We start from the raw sequence: 23370 nt of genomic DNA, 5'->3' as shown, positions 1-23370 counted from the left end.
AAACTCAGTTTCAATGACATCGCAGGCTTACATGCTATACAGTCAAATCTCATTACAAGGTACCTGAAAGAAAAAAAAAAACAGCTTTTGTACTTAAAATTACGTTAAATGAGAGAAAACCTAAATGCATACAGAGAACGTAACTACAAGGTTTCACTAAAACTCTTTGTATTATGAGATATTAAATACATGCAAAAATAATTATGGTCTACAACAGAACTTATAATTCTATACCGTATTTACCAGCATAAGGGTAAATTTCTGCCAATTTTTTGCATAAAAAACTGTACTGCGAATCATATACAAATTTTATTTTACTTTGGGTTAAAAAAAAATAATATTGTATTGTTGAGTTGAATATGTGCGTAAAGAAATAACCTATGCTGGTTTTTAATAAATATAACTCCACAAGTAAGTATAAGTTGTTTAATGAAAATATCTAAGCAGTCAGGTGAAGCTCTGTGAACAGCATAATTATTGTACATGTGCCTGGGCCGTGTCTGCTGTCCGACCATCCACGGCTTCAGCAAGTGACACGTCTGCTGTGTTGCGATTAACAAGGGGAGGAAGGGAAAATCTAAAAATAAACCAGCCAGAGAGGGAGCAAAAGAATGTGTGCGTGTGCGTGTGTGTGTGTGTGTACGTGAGGCCCATGTGGCAGCGTTGACAGTTCTCCCTCCCACTCTTTGCTGTAAATGTCCCATGAAATGGCATCTACAACAGTAACGTGTCTATATTGATAGGTGTTCATGACACAACTGTGTCCCAATATTAATGTTTTTGAATGAGATTTCCCATGCTTTAAACTGAACATACCGTGACAAAACTGCAGCCATCGCTGGCGTTTACAAGAGCACCTTTTATATTCCTCCAGCCTCGGGGTAATGTGGATTGGGCTGTCATCTCTTGGGGCGTAAGCACCCCCCACCCTGGCACAAATGGTAATTGCTTTTGACCGGAAGAAGGAAGATGAAAATGGAGCATCACCGGGCTGCCTGAAACCTCGTGCGCCCGCAGTTCAAGCCGGTTTACTGGCTCGCCTGCCCACTGCCCAATGCACTTATGCACTCGGCCATCTATGCCCTTCGGGGCCATGTGGCACTCTGGGCAGGGGAATCAATGAATTTACCTGCTTGCAGGGCTTGCCCTGCCACCTTCTGCAGCTTTAAATATTAGCTGAACCGAAGCTGTCCCGTTGGCCTAGCTGCGGCTCCGGAGCTAGGGGAAGGGAATATTTACAGCAGCCCATTTATTTCTTACAGGAAGCTGCCTGGGCAGCTGGGCGGGTTGAAGATAGTAGTCGCCCACCCCCAGGGATGCATGAGCTCCTGGTAACGTAATCCAGGATTACTCAAAAAAATTAAAGTAGGCCGAAAGGCCCAAGTTTTCAACCGCTCATATTTGAATCTGTCTGCCCTGCCAAACTCTTCTTGCTTGGACCTTCTTCTCCTTGTCCAGTAGACACCTGCTTGCTTTAATGCATCTAATTTTATCCCCGCATGACCCGGCCCAAGGTTCCCCCCTGTGTCTATGCAAGTTTTACCTGGGTCACATTAGCTAGCTTTAAGCTAGGGTGACCAATGGGGCGTCTGTCATCGCGCCAATCACAGCCATGGCTGGCCAGTAAACCTTCATAAGCACAAGATGCATGTGACCTTTTCCCATGGTTTAAACCCAGCATGTTTAAGGTGTATAGGCTTCAAACCTGAGACACACTTAGGTCCTCACCTAACCTAGACCCCTCCCGCACACCTTTATATTAACTTAGGCTAGGAAAAAAAATTGGGTAATATGTGTGGTAGTTGTTATAGAAGGCAATCACAAAGAATACTTGCCGCCTCTTTCCTCTCCAAGGCAAAGGGATGGGTAAAAAAATTAAATACGATGGACAAAAGGGAAACAAGGGTATAAAAAATAGCAGTCTCTCCTTTGTCTTGTTAGGAAGTGTGGGAATTGGAGGGATAGTTAATATGGGGGGGAGGGAAATGGGCCATCTCACACCCTTCCATAGTCAAATACGAGCTGAGGGTCAACTCCAGTGTCATATTTATTACATGTAAATAAACTGAGAAAAGGAACACTTCACTTGTATCCATGGAACTCTAGTGAAGGCAGATATATGATGCGTCCCATACACGGGGGCGATCCTTAAGGTTAAAATGTTCGATTTGTTGCCCAAAATTAAAGTTGCGATAAATACGCAGGGGCAACCCCTTTCTGCTGATAAATATGGTAATAGCCAGTATTTCATTATATACCGTATTTACTCGTGTATAGCGCGCCCTCGTGTATAGTGCGCACCACGATTCTTGCAACAAATTCCAAAGAAAAAAAACTTTTTTCCCGTAAATAAATTTTACTAACATTTTGTGGTACCTGTTAAGTAATTACGTATGAAACAAATGATAATTTAAATTGATGTGTGGTGATCCGTCAGGAAAATACTTAAACTCTGCTGTGTAGACGGAACATAATGAAGCGCTGTATCGTCACAACTGGTACGTGGGCGGGAGGGAAGGAGACAGGCAGGAACGGGACGCAGAGGACTAGATGACTCACTGGTAGCAGCTGCGACAAGGAAGCGAAGGAAGTGGGAGGGGGAATGGCGACAACATTCTCTCTCTCTCTCTCTCTCTCTTTTATTTTAGTAGCTGCGCTGGCTTTCTGTAGAGGGGGAGGTCTAAAAATAAACAAGAGACGTGCGAGCTTGCGCGCGCACGTGTGTTTGTGTGTGTGTGTGTGCTGTGAGCGTGTGTGTGAGAGAGACCAGGTTGTGTGCGTGTGTGTGTGTGTGTGTGTGTGAAAGAGAGGCCTTGTTGCTTGTGCGTATGTGTGGGGGCTGGCCAGAAACGTCACCCGGCAGTTAACGACTTCCACTCCTCCTCCCAGCCTCACCCCATCACTTTTTTTTTCCGTGTATAGCGCGCATCCTTATTTTTTTCCTTTACTTGAGGGGAAAAAAGGGCGCGCTATACACTAGTATATACGGTACTTACAAACGAGTCAACACTGAAAATACTATTCATGATTAGGCTTGTAATATGAGGATTTTGCGATTTTGGATTAATCAGTATTGTATTAAAGATGTTTCACTGTATTAGGTAGTGAGTACTTACCTAGGCTACCAAAAACCAATCAATATTTTGACATTAAAAAATTGTCATTCACTTAAGAACACTTGGCAGATGTAACAAAGTATTCCGTTAACAGAATAAATACTTCCTTTTGTGATTTGAGGGGGGTTAAATAAACTAGACTAGATATACAGTGTTACTGGCATTCCATCAAACACACACACAAATAAAATACTTTCTAAGTATTTCTACATGCAAGAGAAACACAATGGTTTGAGTACAAGGAAAAGGATCAGTCAAGCTGTCATTAAAGTTGTATCTATAATAAAATATCAATTTTAGTTTAAAGTGAGCACCATAGTTACTTAGATTTTTATTACTGAAGTCTGGCTAAATGACTGCTGAAAATTCATACTCAAGATCCAGCCTCTTTGTCTCCCAACATACTTCCCTAATGAAAATTTTTTTTTTATGGAAATTGTGATACCAAAATTTGTACTGAATTCAGTTATTAGATACATTGTACCTTGTAAAAGGTATGTTAGAAGACTTAATTATTTGTTGTTAATTTTATTGGTACTTATCTTGTTATCCAAGATGGCCGATACTAAAAGAACTTTAGAAGCCAATAATAACGCAAAATTTTGCTTCCCCCCGCCCTAATTAATATCTCTTAAATGGTCAACTTAAGTGATTCTTCACTAATGTTTTGAAGTCAACCATTTCTAAGATGGTTACAGAAAAAAAAATTCAGTTTTGTGATTTTTGGATGTGAAGTTCTTGTCGAATCAGCTATGTTAGATAACTTGGTTTTTTTTTTTTAATGTTGGCATCAATACACATACAATACACACAAATACAAAAAAAAAATAAAACCTCATACCCCACCTATTGCTAGGCAAACCACCTACTGACTGAACTAACTTAATAACCAGGAAAATCACTGCTGCATTTAAATGCAACAGTGTAACTTATGTGGTAAACCACAGATGCTGTTTACAGGATAGGTGTTCAGGGATTTTCGTTATGCTGCATGCTTAAAGAGATAACTCTCCATTCCCTCACCAGGAGCATGGTCTTGGAGCCGGTGCGCTGGTAGTAGACAGAGTGCCTCGCCCCGTCCAGGAAGCTCTTGTTGTTGATGCGTGCCCCCGTCACCGTGCCTTCTCGGCTCTCCGCTATCACCAGCTCGCCCGCGTTCACCAGCGTCACCAGCAGGTAGTAGCCTTGCCTGCGCACGTAACAAACACTGCCTGCAGGGCGCGGACAGCACGGCCATCTCACACGGCGTTCCTCCGTGGAGTGCACGGTGGAGTGCTGCTCCTGTCGTCATAATTTTGCTTTTCCGTGGTTTTCCCAAATCTCTCCAAGAAAATGCTGTATAGGTTCCATACTACAGGTTATGGTTAGAGTCAAGATTTAATGGTTGTTTTTCATCTAAATTTTGGTTTTTATTAAAAAAGATTTCTGTGTATTTTTTTTTTTTTTTTTTTCAGTTTTTATGTATTGTCTATATACATATTCCAATAATATGAATATTAAATATTTCTTAATACTTAATTCATGAAAAAAAGTTTCATTGTGAGAGACACATGATGCACTTAAACAAGAAAATCATTATTAATCAGAAGGGACATGAAAAAATAGCAGTTGCGATAAACTTAAAAAATAAGAATTGTGATGTTCTGAAGTTAAAACGTAATTCTCTAATTTTTCCCAGATTTTTTTACAAATTTCTACACAAATAAACAAATGTTACATTTGTTACTGTGCTTGTATTTTGAACCTCTTCTCCCCAATACATCATGAACCATCGATGTATCATCACAGCCAGGCTGAGGGTGTAGTTGAAGAACTACATGCTCTGTGTCTAAACTGCATTACTTATGCCTGTTTTGACCACTATTATTTTACTCCCTTTTTAAATGTCACCTCGGGTGACAGATGACAGAGATAATATTTTCGAATTTCCTTGAACAGGAAAGGGGTGGAGAGAGCGCTAATGGAGCTGTCTCAAGATTCTTCTCCCTTCTCTCCCACCTACACAGCCACCATGCCACTCCCTTCTATGCCTGCACTCTTTAATACTTTTTATACGTTGCTTTCCGAACAAGAGCTTTCATCTGCAGCGAAAAAACTATTTTTTTTACACCTGCCTGCTTGCGGTTTTAACATTGGCAGTGTAAATAAAAACACAGTTATCAGTATTTCCTGTCTTAAATGTTAATTACTCCAAATCAAAATGCAAATAATGTGGTAAGTGCAAGAAATTAATATGCTTACGAATTTTAAAAGTGACCGTATTTATGCATCCAATGCCATTACACAAATCTGTAATTATTACAACTGCCGAGTTATGTTTAAAAGAAAAGATTATTTTGCAAAGAACGTTAAAAGTGACAAAAATACGCTTTGATAATGATGTTGAACAACGACCCTTCTGCACCAAAATTGAGAACTTTAAAGTTTAAATAAGTGTTGCAACCTAAAGAACATCATTCTTAACAAGTTAGATGTTATTTCTCCAATGCAAACTATTCCTAAACTCCATTATTTCGAAAACAACAAACTTTTCAAGGGTTACGAAGACAGAAGGCAGACCCTGAAAGAAAGCAATTTTGTATGCTGTCTTTTGATGACTAAATTCAATACTTACAGTTAAAATTTCTATGTACATTTAGTTTTAAATGTGTTAGTTAAAAAAATAACAAATTATAATTTCTGTGAAATTATGTATAAGCATTAGGTTATGGTACAATATTTTTTAAAATAATGATGTCAAATAAAAGTGCACATATAAAAATAAAATAACTTTCTTTTTGTTGCAAATTTTGTGAAAAAGAACACAATTTTTAAAGAAAAAATGACCTTTTTTAAAGTCTCTAGTAATATGCATGCTTAGAATAGAACTACTGAGAATAATATAAATAAATCAGCCAATATTTTTGTTTGAAAAATATGTCAACATCATTAACGTAAAAACATCTTACCAATATGAGATACAAAATCAAATGTAATAGGAATTTTTTCCAGTACATTTAGTTCAATCATTTTGGTACAAAATTCATGCAAAATAAATTACATTCAATGAATTTAATTTAGTAAAAAATAACATTTTTGTAATTTGAGTTAAGATTAGTCAAATTGCTGATTGATTTCATTTTTTCAGTTACAGTTTGGTCAGGGGCGGACCCAGAATTGTCTTAAGAGAGGGGGGATGGTGCCACCGGTAGTCTGAACGGGTACACATCGTTTGCCCTACAGGCGTTTGCCCTAAACGTAGGGCAAATGCCTGTAGAGCAAACGACTTAAGGGCAAATGCCGTTTAGTGCAAACGACTGTAGGGCAAACGCCGGCAAGCACTTATGTTTTGGATTAACGAAACCGCACCAACTTTTAGGGCAGACGCCTGTAGGGCAAATACCTGTAGGGCAAACGACTGTCGAAAAACTTCTTTTAGGGCAAACGCCTGTAGGGCAAATGCCGGAGACTGGTCCGAATGGGATTATCAAACATTTTGTGTAAACGCCTTTAGGGCAAATGCCTGTAGGGCAAACGCCTGTAGGGCAAATGCCTTTAGGGCAAACGCCTGTAGGGCAAATGACTTTAGGGTAAATGAAGTTTAGGTTATTTTGGGTAATGTAGATTTTTTCAATTATGTATCGATTCAAACAGTGTTCTTGTAGTTTAAATTTCCTCCGCAGGTGGCAGTACCTCAATAAATGTTTTCCCTCTAAATGCAAAGTTTACAAAAACGTCACTAGATGGCACTTATGTAAGCCTATATCGAGGTTTGGTGGGAATTCGTTTGGTATGAACTTCCTAGATTCACCAACAGATGGTTCTCTGCGCTAAGTTCAATGTTATCAAATATTTTTTCTGTAAAATATTTCGGAACATAAGGTGATGAAAGGTCTTCGACCAAAAAAAATTGTATGATAAAAAAAACAGTATTGGCGATTTAACAAAAATATCGCTGGAAAAAGGTTCAACTTTTTTTCCGGGGCTTTGCTTATTTCAATTTCAGCTGTCAGACGTGCATTACGCTATGATTACTTAAAATATTACGAGCATATAGGTAAATAATGCGAATACTAGCTGTTAAACATTTTCTTAATTAGCATAATAGTACTAATGCGGTTAAACTCCTACATATTGTTCATACTATTTTATTCCATAATGTATACACAACATACAGCTGAAGTACACAATGAAGAAGTATTCCAGTTCGTTTTGTTCTGGGGTTTCCATAATTTGCATTAATTACCTCAAAATCTTATTCACCCCTTTTTAACCTCTTAGCGATTGCATTTCGCTAAATGATTATAGTTTGATTAGTAGTGTTTAAGTCTTTATTATTACTAACATTTATTTTCTTTATGCTTAGTTATTTTTAAAATATATATACTTATAACCCTTTTTCACAGCTTATGGCTTGAATTCCACTAAATGGAAAATTCGTGGTTGGTAGAAATAGTATGTTTATTATTGGTAGTCAATATCTTTTCTTATAATATATTATTTTCACAGATAAAACTTTTATTTTAAAACCATATATAGGTACCCATTTCACCTCTTTAGGGGTTGAAATTTGCAAAATGATAAAATTTTTGTTGGTAGTTTTTGAATGTTATTATTAGTACCCATGGTATTTTACTGCGCGTTATTAGATTCGGAGATATAATTTTTCAATTTTCAAACCATATTTATCCCTTTTTCACCCATTGGGGTTGAATTTCGAAATATGATGATTTTGTTGTTTATAGTTTTTGTGTGTTTATTATTGGTTCCCATTATATTTTGTAAAACTTTATTAAATTCAAAGATATGATTATAATCATGAACACAATTTTCACCCCTTTTTAACCGCTTAGGGGTTGAATTTAGTAATTAAAATTTGCGGTTATTAGTTCCATTAAGTTACGTTTATTATTGGTACCAAATATCTTTCATTTTGCTACATTAAATTTGGAGATTTAATTGGTAATCTTAAAACCATATTTACCCTTTTTACACCCCTTTAGGGGTGGAATTCCGCAATTTCATATAGCATAGTATAAACGACATCCGAAGACCTTTGTTTGAAAAAAAAATTTATCAAAATCCCACCAGTAGTTTTCAATTGATGTCGGAACAGAAATACAGACAAATAGACAAACATAAAAAAATTTTAAAAACTATATTTTCCAGTTAACAATACTGTAAATAGGCGTTTAAAAGTTGTTTCGTCAGTACTTTTGTATAGACTTTTCATCTCTAAAATAGATAATCTATAGATTTGGTAGCCGAGGTAATTTCCCATGTTACAAGAGGTAAACAAGCTGTGTAACCTGACAGACACAAAACAAAAATAAATAAATAATATTGATACCTGAAAAGAAAAATTAAACAAAATTACTAAGTTAAGTATTAATTGTGAAGCATATGTTATTAATAATAAAAATAAGAAAAACATAATAAGTAATTACTTACGCATATAGCGCCTATCTGAATTGTCAAAATGCATTAGTAGTGATGATGGTTAATGTGCGAATAATAAACTCAAAGCGTTAAATTATATTTCGTTTATACAATATTAATACTTTATATATTGTAAAATATATTTTTACTCGATATTTGACGGTTATGTTCCGAGAAAGACAACTGTCAACTCCGTTGTATTGTTATTTAATGCGTTACATTATGTCCTTAGAGGGAGAAGGGGAAGGGGAAGAAAAGAAGGCACATAAAAAAGAAAAAAAGCTCTTATTTGAATTCCTGATACAAATACTTTCTTTGCAACAATACAAAAATGTTAACTGCTTTCATATGAATGTGACATATTGTTGGGCCGGTATCAACAACAGTCTATCAGTTTATACCGATCCATATTGTTTACGATTCAAATGAGTATGACACGGAAACAAAATGTAAAAGGACAAAAAAAATACAGCCTTTAACATTCCAAGCTTTTGTGAGGTTAATTACTTTCGATTTATCTAAGTCAAGCTATTTATGTGTCGAATGAAACTTGAGATGGATAATAAGTTACCTGGTATGAACTGTAGTAATTATACTTCACATACATGGGTAAAAGGAGGGGGAAGGGTACTGTCTTCCAATTAACCGAAAATGTTGAGTTTGTTAGTAACAAACCTGCCTTATATGCGACAAAATATATTCATATTTAATAACAAATATTAAAACATAAGTTACAAATTAAAATAAATTTTATAAAATATCGGGAAATTTTGAAACTAGCCCATGTAATTAGTAATAATAATATTCAACACATGATAGTAATCAATCACTTGCATATATATAAATATAAACAAATAATATTATGTTATATATAAGAAATTTTCCGAACAATCACAGAAATTTCCAAATGTCGTCCCTACCACACTTAATTAAGCAAATCTCTGCCTAGTATGCCTACTAAGGAATACCCTAAAAACTATTAATTTGAAACATTTGTGTAACTTTATACATATATTCTTATAAAAAAATTTACAAATCGCGGTAATAAATAATTTTAGTAATAGTATCCATGAATAAGAACGAAATAAAAACAAGTGAAACACTGCTTTCTGCGAGTGGGATTTGATGACAATGGTTTCAAGCTCAATGCTAAACCGCCCTAGCTCTCAATACTAGGCTGCCGGGTAGGGCCTACATAAGTATCGCAATAGGGCATTCATCACATAGCACATAAATAAAATTTTAAGGGGTGAACTCTTTCAGTAGCATACACGAAAACACCTTTTCTATTACGTAATCGCATATCACTATAAATACGGCTGAGAAATTATACAATTACCATGTTATGTGTACTAAGGTTGTATACAAATTGATGTTTTGTTTGGATTCATAAACCATGTCAAAATATGAAACTAAACTAATAAAAACTACAAGTAATTTGTACGATTTCAAAGACGACACGTAGACAACATGGCATACACTGCGCGCTCAAAAATAAAACTGTCATTGTTATCTAGAAGTCTAGAAGTCTTTCCAGCACAGCATGAACATAGCAATGAGACAAAACAAAAATAACAAATAACGTATTTATTTATTAAACATAGGTGATGGTGAAAAGACGTCACTTGCTCCTACTAAGTTATGAATAACATATTTTCCAGTAAATTCTGTTTGTTTAATTGTTTTGAAAATATATTAACTAAAATTACACCTTTTTTGCGAATATGCTGATTCATTAGCATCTGAAACAGAGTTATAATTAATGATCTTTCTATGTTAATTATACTTTTACGTAATTCATTATTGTACATTCCACGACATATCAAAATCGTTCCTAGTTTACACTCATACCTATGACATTCATTCAAATATTGTGGCAATATGGATGAATTGATTAAATGCATTTTGAAAAGTTGTACCTACATTTCATTGGCTGTCACACATTAAATCAGTCTTTTATTATACTTCACTTGTTCCCATAAAACTTATTAGGGGTAAAGTTAAAGATGGTCTGGGCGAATTAGCAAAATATGCACACTCTCGATGGAAGTATTTTCACCGCATTCTACAAACATATTAATAAAACGACAGATTCAGTTGGGCACACGTTATACAAAAATTGAAAATAGGCATGAAGGTCTCAAAGGCTATTTTAACAGTAACTTTTAAACACTGAAAATGTTTTTATAAATGCATATATATAATCCTCTGCCTTAAATTATTTTAGGGTCATCGTTTTTTGGACGACTTCAAGTGAAAATTCCAGCAGGCAAGGATAATAAAATTTTGTAAGCTCCTTTTGCTAACGCTTGTTTTTATATATAGCAGCAATATTAAATTAAGTTAATTTGTTCGCTAGTTACCCCCCCCCCCCCCCCCCAACCATGGAAAATATTAAATCATCAACATCTCTGTTAAAAAATTATTTAAAAAATACAATCCAGTCACTGAGATTGGCGCACCATCTGTTGTAAGTAAGGTTCAATTACCAGCTGCATTCTTAGACTTAAACGTTGGGAAAGCAAACCGTATGTGCTGCCATCTAATTTGTGAATTTTTTACTTTGTACTCATTTGGAGAATGGTTCCAACATTTGTCAACAGGGGCGACACACGTAAGGACATCTATCTTCGAAACGGTTCGTAGGGCAAACGCCTGTAGGGCAAACGACTTTAGGGCAAACGCCGGCAAGCATTCATTTTCGGATTATTGAAAATTCGCAAACTTTTAGGGCAAACGCCTGTAGGGTAAACGCCTGTAGGGCAAACGACTGTCGAAAAACTTCTTTTAGGGCAAACGCCTTTAGGGCAAATGCCGGAGCTTGGTCCGAATGTGATTATCAAACATTTTGTGCATACGCCTTTAGGGCAAACGCCTGTAGGGCAAACGCCTGTAGAGCAAACGACTTTAGGACAAACGCCTTTAGGGCAAACGCTTTTAGGGCAAACGCCTGTTTGGAATGAGGAATGTGAGAATATGCTTCGAAAATGCGTTTAGGGCAAACGCCTGTAGGGCAAACGACGCACTCCCGTCTGGACCTAGTATATACCTGTTTATTACTTCAGAAGTCGTATTAACCAGTGCATATTTTACCCTTCTAGGGAGGGGGAGGAAGCCACATGGCCTTCCCCCCCCCTTTTCTAAACATGCCACTGATTTTGGTACTTATGGTGCATTAACTTCACATTTTGGTGGTATAAGTTGTATTGACATGTTTTGCGGTGTTATTTCAGTTTTTTTTTGCAATTAACAACACAATCTTGTCCCTAACCGTGAGTAGTGAATCAACGGCATGTTCTGTTGGCCCAAAAAGCCCCTGCCACATGCAGCTCCCTCCGCTCACGAGAAGAGAGACCGGCCGGCGAGAGGAGCAACGCTTCGTTGAGCAGAGCACCGCCACTCACGTGTTCTCGGCCTGCAGCAGCAGCAGCACGGAGTTCCACTGGTGAGTGTCGGTGGACGAGAAGGCAAGCTGTATCTTCACCTGGTTCACCGGCATGAGCAGCGTGAAGGTCTGCTGCAGCACGGACTGTCCCCCGAAGTCTGCGCCCTTCTCTGCGCAGTAATGTCGCCGTTCAAAACATTCCCGTGATGTTCCAAGGAAACTTACTCATTTTTACTCTCAAGACTAGTTATTTAAATAAAAGGTTAAAGTAAAAGTAAGGTTTGGAACTGCAACAATAGGCCCAACTTTGAAAATGCCGAACGAGCCACACAGCTTGTTTGAGAAAAAATTTGCAAGGACGAAAACTTATAAACATAGCTACAAATGTATTTAAAGAATCAATTAGGTGTAGCCTAGATACATACTCAATTTAAATTTCAATTTTTTAAAGTTTTCTTAAAGCCGCCTGTGTACTGTGGTGTATTAATAATAACTGATCTGACAAACCAATACTGATGAAATATGAAGCCAAATGATAAGATATATAGGATGTAGCCTTCAGAACCATTGGCAAAAATCGTGGGTGGGAAATGGGGAACAGGCCTCCTTACCATCATCACAGAACTCGCCCGAGTAGGAGGTGATCTCACAGTTGCAGGACGCCTCGCTCTTCTGAAAGTCCTCAATGCAGATGCCCTGGTTCTTGCACGGCTGGTCGTCGCACTTCATGCGGCAGCCCGACAGAACGCCACCCAGCCCTGAGAACAATCGCGCAAGTTTAAATCCGCACGCCTACAGCACTGAGCAGAACCTGCCTCCACAGCTATGGAAGTCTTTGATGCAGATGCCCTGGTCTTGCATGGCTTGTGGTCGCACATCGTGTGGTAGCCCGACAGTACGCCACCGTGCCCTGAGAACTGTTGCAACTGTGCACACTGTTGTGAGTGCACACCTACAACCCTGACCACAACCTCCCGCCTTAGCTCTGGAATGGCTTGTTTGCAATCAAGAGTGTCACGATCACACATCCAGTACCATATTTACCCAAGTATGTGTCACACATTTTATGCAGATTTTTAGTACAGTACACTCCCTATTTAACGCGGTTGTCGGGGGACATAACTTTTACCCGCGTTGTTGCATAACCGCGATGTTTCGATGTGACCAAGGTCAAAAGGCATAAAACACCGCCTGTGTTCTAATAGGTCGGCAAGCACGCACAGTATAGACGGCCCGCCTTTGTGCGGACTTTGCATCCGCAGTTTTCACTAAACGCGGGTGAAAAAATAAAAATAATAAATTTTAAAGATAAATATTAAATGTTGAATTTTTTTTTTTCCGCATGCCGCGCACAGTTTGTCGCACGGCCTACGAGCGCGCCACACGCCGCCATACACACGTGCGGCACACAAGCTGCTGCCAGTCTCGTGGTGTCAGCCACAGTATCTGCTTCGTCTGAGTGTCCGTAACAAAGTAAGTGCAGTGTGTGCGGTTACACACGATTCTGTGGTCAAAGTCTTCTAAATAGAAAGGCCATAGTAATACTTCAAACCGAATATGAATCGCAAAGTACCGAGTTTGATTGACAAAATAAAAATTCTAGATTTACGTACTTACAGATAGCGTGTCTTTTGCAGAAGTATGCAGCAGATACGTGAAAAACGATTCTAGCATTCATACAATATAAAATAAAGAATCGTCTATCGTGTAAAGTGGTTAAACTTTGTTATCCATGCTTACAGTAAATTATAAATGGTCACATGTGGGATACAAAAATTGCGCCAAAATAATTTTAGCGCAATCAGTGGCGCCGTATTAAAAAGTCTGTTAAACGTTGTCTTTACTTATTCCATCAAACGCTGTGTCGAGTTGCTGAGTGTGTGGCTCGGATTGGCAAGTGTTATATTCCCCAGCCTCTGGTTAAAGGTCGGGAGGCCGCTACACATAAACATTTTCGGGGCTTGTTTACTACCTCACGGCAAAAGTGGTACAGTATGGTTCACGTAAGTATTGGACCACTGGGAATTCCTCGGCAAAGATTAAAAATACGCTAGCTGATTTACTTTACTATTTAATGTTAAAACATTATACCAAAGTAAAAAGATGAACGTGTATAATACAACGAATAATATTACGTCTGTAGGTTCAAGTTATAACAAAACATTTATATGTCTCCGCTTGTCAACACACGTGAACACGAGAAGTGTGCCGACGGAAATGAGTGAACTACTCAAGGTCACCAGACATCCCCCCTTTCGGCTTAATCGCCCCTCTCATCACTGGCGCTTATATTCCACTCCTCCGTCTACCCGGGTGTCTTGGTCGCATATTCTCGGCTCGCCTCTCCCCTCCCAGCGCTTGCAATCAAAACCAAACCTATCCAACATCAATCCCCAGCCGAGTCACGCTGGATGATGTCGCTGGACGGTGGGCTTTATCGGGTCCCCTGTCCGATGCTTTATTTGTGGGTTTAAAAAAATGTTAAGAACTAGTGTTTCAGAAAATAACACTGGTCTGGATTGGACCATAATTTGAAAACACTACAAAATAGAGGAATAATGTACGGAGATATCTTGTTTAGAATTTCACTGCGGACATTTTCTACGCCTAGGCTTTTTTCTGCCCGATGCTTAGTTTGTGAGTTACAACGCAAAATTATCCTAATGGGCTGTCAACCATTTATTCCATTATTATTACAGTAGAAACTCGTTAATCCGTGACGCGCTAATTCGGGAATCAGATAATCCGGGACGATTTAAAAGTGCAGAAAAAAAAAGAGAAGTAAAAATTGTCAGCGCTTAAAATTAACGTCACGCGGGCCGGCGGCCGGCAAACACTGCAAGCCTTCGCATGGGCCGCCAAACTCTGCAACGCTGTTTGTACCGACCCTTTGTGTCGTCCCCCTTTCAGCTGTCACATTTGTCACTCTTTAAACTTGAGGGGGATGTCCTGACTTCTGCTTCCCGTCTCCCTTTGTTTGTTTCCACCCGCCAACGCACGGCAGGCGCCTGGCAAGTGACGTGTCTGGCTGGCATTCGGCTGGACGAAGTGGGTTGAGTAGGGGGAGGGGGGGGGGGGGGGGGGGGGCTACCCAAAATTTATGTGTGCAAGTTCAGCACGATCTTATCTTTCTCTCTTCGGCTGTTGTAAATGACTGTGAACTAATGGCTAGGCAGTGCCGTATTTTTTTAAGCCGAGACTAATTCGAAGACGGCCCTTGCCGTGAACGGATTATCCGGGTTTATTACTTTTTTTTTTACAGGATTTTAATTATCCGGGCATCGGCGGGTCCCAATTAACACGAATAATGGAGAGTTTACTATTTTTTATTCATCTGCTGCCAAGGCGCAGTAAGCCTCGGTATATGTTACGTCACATGACCTTGGCCTTAACCCAGCTGCACGTCGGTGTCTGAGAAGCTTGACAAGACCTTCCGGGCTTTTAATCGCTAGTCCGTGAAATTCAGTAATCCGTGATTATCTCGGTCCCGACCATCACGAATTAACGAGGTTCTACTGTTATTATTATTATTATTATTATTATTATTAATTTCTGATTGGGGGACATGGTTTGACCCGCGATATACCCGATTCCGCGATCTATCGGGGCGCGGTATACCGGGAGTTTACTGTATAAAAAAAAAAGGAAACCTGTATGAAAGTTTTTTACTTTGAGTTATAATAATAACAATAATAAAATTTCACTGTGTAGTTGAAAATGTGCATAAATAACTAACCTATGTTGGTTTTTAATAAATATAATACCATGAGTAAGTTTAATCTATATATATACATAAAAGAGAATGTATGTGTGTATGTATTGTTACGATTTACCGCGGGTTCGTAAAGGATAGCCCAATTAATAGATTTTTAGTACACTCACAGTTTTATTTATTGATGGCCACTACTTATGTCACTTACAATTAATCTTCTAAAATGGAAAATAATCAATTACACCTAAAGAAATGTTTATTCCCCATAGTCACTCGGTTCTTACACACCGCACACCTCACTGGGCCGCACCTCTGGCGCAACTCTCGCCGCAGCACCCCTCGTGGGTCTCCGCCGCGGGACTCCGTCGCCACACTCTGCCGCCGCCGACGCACTTGCCTTTGCCGAGGATCCGCTCGACGCCTCGCTCGGAACTTCGCTCAGAACTCCGCCGCGCCCGCGACACTATCGCCCGTAACTGAAATATCTGCCCTGGAACCTTCGTCCAGGGACTTCGCCGCTCTATCGCCCGGAAACTCCGCCGCGGAAAACTCCCGCCTGAACTCTCACTGACTCTAAGGCTGGCGTCCCGGGCACATATATAGGCCCAGACACCTTCCAGAACTTCCGAGCGCGGCTGGGGCCAGTCACGTCATTCCGCACCGTCCCGACGGCAGAAATCTCTCGAAACATGTGTCGGCGACTCGCGTAACTCCGCAGCTGTCAGGTTTCAGATGTCAAACTAACAGCGCCGTGCGGGGAGCTGAGGGCTGGAGGGAGGGGAAGCGGCGACCCAGGTGCGCACCACACATCTCATGTTATGGCGGCATGTGATGTCAGCCCAGCTAGCTCTGCACCTGCGCGTGATGCGGCCTTGCTCACGTTTGTAACAGTATGTTACCGAAACCTCGAGAACCGTTAGCCCATTTGATATGAAACTTTGCACACATATAAAGGGCGACATGACCACTCCGACGAACATGGTTACGTTAGTGTCGGATAGGTGGCGCTGGTGGCAGTGATTTTTATCTTTTGAACCATAGGTCGAATTGATATGAAATTTTGTATATATGCATGTGGAAGCATTGGAACACCAACTAATATGGTTACACTGGTAACTGGTAACTGGTAACTGATAGATGGTGTTAGTGCCGTTTAGTTAAATTAATTATATTTTGAACCATAGATCCAATTTATTTTAATCTCACTATTATAACAAAAGAACAGAATTAAACTAAACAATTTGTAACAACAACAATTGGTTTTCTGATTTTGGATATTAATTGGATAACAAAGCTTATTTTATTTAACAGCTTATTTAACAGGTTAATTTTGCGATGCCACGCCGAATACAATAATCAATTGGCCAAGACAGCCAAGCTGCTAGAATGATGAGACTGACACGAGAATCAGAAAGTGATGAAGTACGAGCCCTACAAAATGAAAGCACCAGAATAAGAAACAGACAAACAAGGGCCTCAGAATCTCAAGAAGATCATCAAAATCGTTTAATTGCAAATCAACAACATACAAATGAATTACGCTCTAGAGAGACAGACAGAGAGAGAGAGAGAGAATTACGTAATGAAACTAATGGTATTGCAGTATCTCAGGCAAGAGCAAATGAAAATATTGATGAACGACAACGAAGAATTGCAAATATTCGTTCAAGAAATTTAATACGACGTAACATGCCATTATTTGTTTGTCTCGCATTTAATTACAATAACACTTTAGAATAAAAAAAATCATAAACAATAAAAAAATGTATTTTATTTACATATTAAAAATGGTAGATTTTTTTAGGTGAAGCGAAGCGCACCGGGCACCAGCTAGTTTTACTCATAAAAACATGTTTGTTAGCAATCGTGTGAAGCTCTGTGAACAGCACAGTTACTGTACATGTGCCATATCTGCCACCAGACTGGCAAGTGACATGTCTGCCTTGCTGTGCTGGCGAGGCGAGGAAGGGAAACTCTAAATAAACCAGCCACAGAGTGAGAGTGAGAGTGAGAGTGAGAGTGAGAGTGAGAGTGAGAGTGAGAGTGAGAGTGAGAGAGAGAGAGAGGGAGGGAGGGAGGGAGGGAGGGGTAAGAGTATGTGTGTTTATGTAAGTGATCTGAATTTTGTTGTTACTGAAGGTTTATTGCTGTAAGTACATTTGCTTATTAATAATTAATGTACCTGATAGCCCTAACAGGACAACTGCCCCAGTCTGGACTGCAGGGTCAACTTGGGAATTAGAGACTCACAGGATCAGCCCTTCAGATACCCCACTGTCTCTGGCACCCTAGAGCTTACAGCTTTTACAGCTCAGTCGTAGTCATTTTCAGAGCAGAAGCCCCGTCCAGATACAAGCAATGACTCACAAGTGCATGTGGTGAAGCAGGACGCACCTTTGTTCACCATGGCAGGCAGGTCCAGCAGGTGGTTGCCGATCTTGAGGCCGCGGATGCAGCCCACATACCCCGGCAGGGACACACCGTTGAGGGCGTTGAGGGTGAGGGGATCGTAACCTCCCAGGTTTATCTGCAGGTACTCGGTCGGTGGGGCGGGCGGCCGTTGAGGAGACAGGATTTCTGTGTGGAGTGCAAGGAATCAAAGGTATGCTTGAATCAGTAATAATCATGTTGCCTAACAGTGTGGGTGGGCCTGTACCTAAATACTGATTTCTGAATGCTATTATCTACTTATTGCTTAGTGGGCAACAAATAATTTCTACTAACTACCATACAAAATGTTAAATAACAAATAAATTTTAAAATTAAAACAATAAAAGTTAAACATAACCAAAATATTGTTTAAGAATATTCACATGCTAATTCCAGCATAAAGTTCCAATCCTACTATGGTTAGCACCAAATAAAAAATAGTGTTTTATTTTTTCTAGCATATAGATGGATTCCTACACAAATATCAGTTTCAGTTCATGTAATTTTTGAGGCTATTAGTGACCTGAATTTCGTCATTGCTGATGGTTTATTGCTATAAGTACATTTTCTTATTAATAGATAATGCATATTCAAGTTGGTACACCCTATTAACAGGTGTTATACTTGATGGTATTTAGCCTACACTTTGGGTTATTTATTATGAGTACTCTCAAGTAACTCATCAACTGTTGGGCATCACCCTTTCACTGTGATTACGTGTTATGCACCTTTCTCCGGGTTCGCCCAGGGACGGTTGGTGTAGTTGGCCAGCAGGTCGATCTTCACGGCCAATGAAGCGTTGCGCTCATTCACATGCAGCATAGTCCCCGCCCCAGAACGCTCCACTGCCACTTGCACAGAATTACCGTTGTTTAGGCCTGTGGACCAAAATACCCGCACTCAGATTACTAACTTCTACCACAAGTGTTACACAATAATCTGCATTCGCAGGAAGCACTCACAAGTTTATACAATTTATTACATGAGAAAGTTATATTCTTTACATAATTAAATATTCAGCCTGATAAAATTTATGCTGGTGTTATGTACAGGGTTTGTTCGGAAAGCAATAGGACTGAGTCGATTTAATAAATTTATTGAGCCAATCGTTACAATTCTTTAAAAACTTTCAAAATAGGCTCCTTCTGCGTCGATGCAGCGCTGCCTCCACGATTTCCAAGCATTGAAGGCGTCACGGAAGGCATTCTCCGGAATAGCCTTGAGAGCTGCGGTGCAAGCTGCTTGGATCCCCTCTGTCGTCTCAAAATGCTTGCCTTTCACCGGCCTTTTCAAACGAGGAAACAAAAAGAAGTATGGGGGGGCCACATCTGGGCTGAAGGCCGGCTGCGGAAGCGTTGGGATGCCGGCCTTGGTCAGGTAGATGTTCACATGAAAGGCGGTGTGAGCCGGGGCGTTGTCGTAGTGCAACTTCCAGTCGGCTGCGATGTCTTTTCGGACCCGATTGATCCTTCGTTTGAGTCTCTTGAGCACTTCCACGTAAAACTTGGCATTGACGGTTTGTCCAGGAGGAACAAATTCATGGTGGACGATGCCTTTGATGTCAAAAAAGACAATGAGCATCGTTTTCACTTTGGATTTGCTCATTCTTCCCCTTTTTTTGGCGAGGAGACACCGGCGTGTGCCACTCGGATGATTGCCTCTTTGTCTCGGGATCAGACTCAAAGATCCATGACTCGTCACCTGTGATTACGTTATTCAAAAATTGGGGCGGAGTCACTTTCACACATGTTCAAATTTTCTTGGCACATTTCCACTCGCCGCAATTTCTGGTCATCAGTGAGCACTTTTGGGACCATCTTCGCGCACACCTTGCACATGTTCAAATGCTCCGTCACAATGTCATGAACCACAGATTTTGGTAAATTTAACATCTAGACAATTAAACGAATACTCAGTCGACGGTCTGAGTTCAAAACTTTGCGCACACGAGTCACATTGTCGGGGTTTGTCTAAGTCGAAGGTCTTCCAGCACGCTCTTCATTGGCGACCTCTTCCCGGCCCTCCGAAAAGGCCTTGTGCGACCGAAACACACAACTTCTTGCTAAAGCATCATCTGGGTAAGCCTGCTTGATCATATCAAACGTCTCTGTCGCAGATTTACCGAGTTTCACACAGAATTTAATCGCGTACCTCTGCTCTAACAAACGCTGCATTTTCGGCTTGCACCACTCACAGAAACACGTCACGCGAAAAAGCCTGTCCTGACTCTCCAGCTGCTCGGAGACAACTGACCAGCCGCTCGTTCGTTAGCTAGAAACCCCCTCTACCGAATCCAGTCGGTGCGTGCACGCTCCGAAGTACAGTCGCGGCGGAAGAAAATTAGTCCTATTACTTTCCGGACGAACCCTGTAAATGTTAGTTGAAATTTTAGAATGTTAAAAAATATGAACAAAATCTCTTTCAATTAGTATGTGGTTTGAATTTTGAAAATCTTTCTTAGTTTTTATAAATTCTCTCTTTGACTGTATAAATATATCTATTATATCATATCAATGCACTCCAACAGTTCTTTTAAGTAAAGCAACTTCAACATAAATTTCTTTAACTAAGCGAAACACAATGTATATTTTTACGCTACATAGGTATTACACTTAGTTATTTTGGTTTTTTATCTGTAGATTTTAATTTTTTAGAACCTTTATAGTAAAAACAATTCCAGCTTTTTTTTCACTGTAATATTTAATGATTGTAATATAATAATCCATAAGAATATATATATATGTATTAAAAAAATATATATAAACTATTATTTTTTTAACAAAATTTTTCTGTACTCCTACAGAGGCTTCATAGTATATATCAAAGGCACCGACTTAGTTGGATAAACCTGCTTTATATCATTTTTGTTTCGTGTCTTGCAGTAAATGTAATGTACTGCTAAAATAAAAAAAATGCCCACCCTTCAAGATAATTCATTTGAACAATGCTACATAGTTATTCCAGTGGGTCAACGTCCTTGTTACGAAACAAAGACATTGGGTCTCATAGCCTCGAAGGAAGCGAACAGTGCATGACCTGGGTATTCAACAGAGACGTTGTAGATCGTTGGCCCGCTGTTGAAGGTGAACACCACGAAGCGGCCCTGCTCCACGTGAAGCTGCAGGAAGTTGTTGAGGTGGTCGTTGATGTACAGCACAAGCGACTGCTGGTCATACGTGCGCAGGTTTACCAACAGCGTCGACGTGAACAGCTGCGACAGGAGGTCACGGTCCTCTGTGCTCAGCTCCCCCACGTAGTTCTTCTTGAAGAATGACTCAGGGTTCAGAAACGTCAGCGCCTTCTCATTTATGTCTGCCGCACACAGAAAACCAGTCTTTTACACAAATGTCAATGCTGAATTTACATTTGATTAATTTAAAAAATAAAATAATGGTTAGTGCTAAAACAAAGCCATAAAGCATGAGCAGTATGCTAGAAATACTAGTGAATCTATTGTCACAAATAATATGTAAACAAAAATTCAAAACTCACAAGCTGTGCCAAAACAAATATATTATATCATCACAAAGATGAAATAACTAATTAAAATGTGCACCACAAGCTTGAATTTGTAATTTTTTTTTCCCTGCTATGTACTAATAATTTAAGCATAGAATAGGATAAATTAATTTTACTTTTTTTGCACTACTTAGATTTTATGAAAAAAATTAATTTCCAATATTTCTATACATATACAGTTACCGATTTTAATTATTTTCACAATTCCAAAACAAAGTTAATTAAATATTTTGCTTGTGTCAAAACAAATTTTAGACACAATTTTGTAAGCAGTGAAAAAACAGTTTCATAGCTACATGTAGCCATACAAATTAATGTTAGATTTTTCATTTAAAAAAATTAATGAGATGTGATTTTTTCAAGACATTTGTGTCATCATGCACCCTAGACATCTCTCTACCCAGTGGTCTGCCACTGTGTCATGACTACCCCTAAGCCCGTGAACAGGCACCTATATTGTCAGCCGCCAGGTGTGGTAATGTAACCCGTGGAGGACCGACAAATCACAGCAGAAGGTGGTTCGAGGAGTGCATGCGGTGGCAGTGGATTCCGAGTTCACCTTCTGGCCACATGAACGTCGGACCTTCCTGATGCCCCGGTAAGGAACAAGGCACCACAAACCTATTACGCTATAAGACATCCTGTGCTCTGCACGCCCCTGTCTGTGATGTCCAGTACATCGTTTTTTAATCCAGGTCACATCAATGTAATTAAAATAAATGTACTTTTGTTGTACCTATACATTCTTAACATTTATATATATTTTTATTTTAACTTAGGATCTCTCTACCAAAATAACGATGAAAACGTTTGGGAGTAGAACCAAGCACTGTAGTCTTTGGGGCACACGTACTCATTTCGCAGAAGGTGCCCTGGTGCGCCCAGCGGTTCTCGCACACGCACTCGGAGCGACTCCACAACTCTTTGCAGCGCGCGCCATTGCGACACGGGTTGGGATCGCAGGAGGCTTGGCAGTCCTTGATGATCTCCGAAAGGTGCACGCTCATGTACGAGTAGATGTCAAGGATCTCGCCATTGACGACGAGGCCGCGGAAGCAGCCTATCAGGCCCTGCCGGACCGTGCTGTTCTTCAGTAGGCTCCTGCAAGGGCACATGAGAACAAGCGAACATCACCTTCGGAGGCATGGTCATCAAGGAAAATAGTGTGTAGGTGAAGGCAGGGTTTCAGGTCACACAGTCGTTTATCAAATATCTTAATCAGAACCATTAGCCTCATTTACTTTTTTTCAAGGATATACTTCTCATCCACACCCTGGTTACTGGTGAACCATAAACACAGCACAAATAAGGGAATTTGAGAAGGAATCCGCTGTGATCTTTGGTAAAGAACAAACTCAGCTTGTGTCTGATTTCAAATAACAATGAGAAACACAAAGAATGGCAAAACAAGAATCCAGATAAGAGTAATTCCAAATATGAATTCTTTTTTAACTGCAGCACTAGTACTACATACCACTACCGTGTTTTATCGCATAATAATTGCAAATTTTATACTAAAATCAAGTTTGAAAAGTATGAATGTGATTTTTACGCGGAATTTTTTTTTTTTAGGTAAATTTATTCATAAAAACAAAACCCATTAATGGAAAGTATGTTTATTTAAAAAGTAGAGTAGACAAAAGTACGCCAAACAATTTAAATAAATAAGTCTTGCAACAAAAACCTTTCTTCAACTTTAAATAGAGAGAGACCATATCTATGACCCAAATGCAAGCCTAAACTTACGCATATCTATCGTTGTAGTACACACTTACCATGAAAGAGTGCGA

At 39.5% G+C, this 23370-nt stretch overlaps 1 protein-coding gene across 11 annotated transcripts in view; it reads right to left on the bottom strand.

Annotated features, from left to right (window-relative positions):
• Positions 1-23370, bottom strand: part of LOC134538563 (axotactin) — a 227927-nt gene that overhangs the window by 45448 nt on the left and 159109 nt on the right. For all 11 annotated transcript variants that reach the window (XM_063379990.1, XM_063380013.1, XM_063380036.1 and 8 more), the window contains 7 exons: positions 22434-22681; positions 21098-21373; positions 18790-18939; positions 18026-18208; positions 12531-12677; positions 11939-12089; positions 4140-4305 (listed from right to left, as the gene is read on the bottom strand). In XM_063379990.1, the coding sequence (XP_063236060.1) occupies positions 4140-4305; positions 11939-12089; positions 12531-12677; positions 18026-18208; positions 18790-18939; positions 21098-21373; positions 22434-22681 (1321 nt within the window). The remainder of the gene's footprint in view (positions 1-4139; positions 4306-11938; positions 12090-12530; positions 12678-18025; positions 18209-18789; positions 18940-21097; positions 21374-22433; positions 22682-23370) is intronic.

This window comes from Bacillus rossius, chromosome 1, assembly GCF_032445375.1.
Source record: "Bacillus rossius redtenbacheri isolate Brsri chromosome 1, Brsri_v3, whole genome shotgun sequence".
Classification (NCBI taxonomy): Eukaryota; Metazoa; Arthropoda; class Insecta; order Phasmatodea; family Bacillidae; genus Bacillus; species Bacillus rossius.
Note: the sequence above shows the minus strand (reverse complement) of the source record. Positions and strands in the feature narration are given on the sequence as shown.